Source organism: Aplysia californica, unplaced genomic scaffold, assembly GCF_000002075.1.
Source record: "Aplysia californica isolate F4 #8 unplaced genomic scaffold, AplCal3.0 scaffold00485, whole genome shotgun sequence".
Classification (NCBI taxonomy): domain Eukaryota; kingdom Metazoa; phylum Mollusca; class Gastropoda; order Aplysiida; family Aplysiidae; genus Aplysia; species Aplysia californica.
In genome coordinates, this window is record NW_004797755.1 from 285,939 (window position 1) to 288,289 (window position 2,351).

The following is a 2,351-nucleotide window of genomic DNA, read 5'->3' on the forward strand; positions in this document are numbered from 1 at the left end:
CCCTTGCGCCCCTCTTCGTTCCGGTATTATCTTTATCTTAATTTCGAAGTGCCAAGTAGTGCATAACTACTCAACACTTCAGACAAACTGTCATGTGCGCGCACGAGATCGCACCCCAGAGCTCCAGAGATTCTCGAGCACCATTCTACACCTGCCGTGCGTCTACGTTCTCACTTGATTTATGCACCATTAATTGTCAAGTCGTCCTAAGAACGTTATGCAGTAACGTTGCAAGAGGCGGTTATTTCAGTTATGAGACTTGCAGCTCACATGAAAAACCGGAAGTTCAGCCATCTTACCCACTTCTAACGTTTATGGACTCTCATAATAAGACAGTCTCACCTGAAGATAAAATGCAGTTAACGATAGCCTCACCCAATCAATAGGTCCACATTAATCCAACCATAGTTGCATGTTTTTTTTAAGACATTTTTTTGGTCTGTTTTATTGTTGTTCCGTGTCGTCATGTTTCAGCATATTATTATAGTCAATAGGCAAAGTTCAAAGGGATGCCCTTCTCTAAACTGTACACCGCATTCTGCCCTTCAGACCTGAATATAGCCCTTGTCTGAATAGCCTAACAATTTGCCACCCCCCCCCCTCCTTTTTTCCTCCATGCCAAAAAAAACAACAAGGATATTAAAAAAACAAGCATCGCCCTCCACCCACTCCCTTCCAATCCCCAAAATGGACCCACCCTTAGATCTTCACATAATAAACAAATGCACACTTTATAGAACATTATCTCATCTCCCAACTGCCCCAATTCCCAAATGTGCCCCGGGTAAATTGTACTGACGGGATGCTGTAATAAACATTCCTGGCTAGAAAAGGTTACAAGCCAATCTTCAGAGGACTGTTTCAGGGGTGGCATTTCTGCCTATCTTTCATATTATGCTCGATGTCTCTGGTAACAGGAGAGAAAATTTCCAAAAACAAAGCTCGCGAAATTTTTTTGCAAGTCTTACTCTGTTTCATTGTGCCATTCATGGTTTACGTTCTTACTGTGAATCTTTGCAAAATCTCTTCGCCTAGACATGCGATACTTCCATGCAACTCTGTAGAAATATTGTCGGTGTACGTAAGAGTGAGAGAAAGAGAAAGGGGGAGAGAGAAAGAAATGAAGAGAGAGAGAGAGAGAGAGAGAGAGAGAGAGAGAGAGAGAGAGAGAGAGAGAGAGAGAGAGAGAGAGAGAGAGGGGGGGGGGAAGAGGCCTCTTTGTGAGCTTGAGGAAACTTGAGTTCCAAAGACGGACTGTACTTTACTTTATGATTACATAAACTGTTTCACGCAATGTGGCAGGCCAACACTTACTATTGTATGATAGTGCAGCCCTTTCTTTGACTTGTTCTTCTATACGAGTAATGTAGGCCTATATAACCAACAGTTTCACAGTAAATACGCCATTGCTGCGCCTTCTTTTTAGTCTTCCGCGTCTTGTTCAAGGGCATATTCCAGAAACCAGCGATCTAAAAGCCATACTACCAACAGAACTTGACAACATAAATGAACAAAACACTTAAAACTAACGGAAAACAAGCATGCTCCTGTTGTGAAATCCCCCATCCCTGACGAGGAGGGAAAAAGATTGAAACTATTTCTCTTTTCCCGCGAGAAACAGTATAAATATATAGGCCTACTTTTAAAAAAAAATTCCTGTCCAGAACTACAATTGTCCAAACGTCGAATGGGCACTCTTTAACCCCTTTGCTCCTTTGTAGAAGCTAATCGTTGGGTGTCAAGCTCAGAATAAATTATCTCTGTTGCTTCTGTCAGGCTGTCACTTTCCCAACACTAAGTAACCGTCATTGTGTCATTGTGGTTCTATCTACTCAAACGAAAAACACGCTAAAAAGTAAAGCCAAATGTTAACCTTGACTCACCTTGGGCGGATGTGACCCCGTCCAGTTTGTTGGATCCCAGGTCATCTGGATAGCTGGCAGGGGCGAGTCCATACAGGATGCCTGCGCCAAGAATGCCTCCCACGATCTGTGCAACAATATAGAGGACGCCCCTGGGAGGAAAACAACAACAACAAACAAACATGTTACTTGAGGCCATAGACATGTGTTGTAATATCCAAGACTGTGAAGTCTGGCGTAATTCTGGTTCACCATAGAGAGCACTATTCATTGACTCTATTTGGAACCAAAACGAAAGACAAGAGGGAAAATACTGTATCCGCACTCGACTGTTACAAGGCTGTAGTGTTTTTTCCCTCCATTCGCGTGTCTACGGTGCAAACAAGTGCAACGAAGTTTTTATAGAGAGCAAGAATGGCAGCCATGATTGTAAGCTTGAGGCTCTGTGCTATGTTGACTTTACGTATTGACTAGAATTTCTCACCCCCC

At 43.0% G+C, this 2,351-nt stretch overlaps 1 protein-coding gene across 1 annotated transcript in view; it reads right to left on the reverse strand.

Moving 5' to 3' along the window:
• LOC101850274 (aquaporin AQPAe.a) overlaps positions 1-2,351 on the reverse strand; it is a gene marked incomplete in the record, with an annotated part of 47,432 nt that overhangs the window by 24,894 nt on the left and 20,187 nt on the right. Inside the window, 1 exon segment of the mRNA XM_013086609.2 lies at positions 1,884-2,014. Within this exon segment, the coding sequence (XP_012942063.1) occupies positions 1,884-2,014 (131 nt within the window).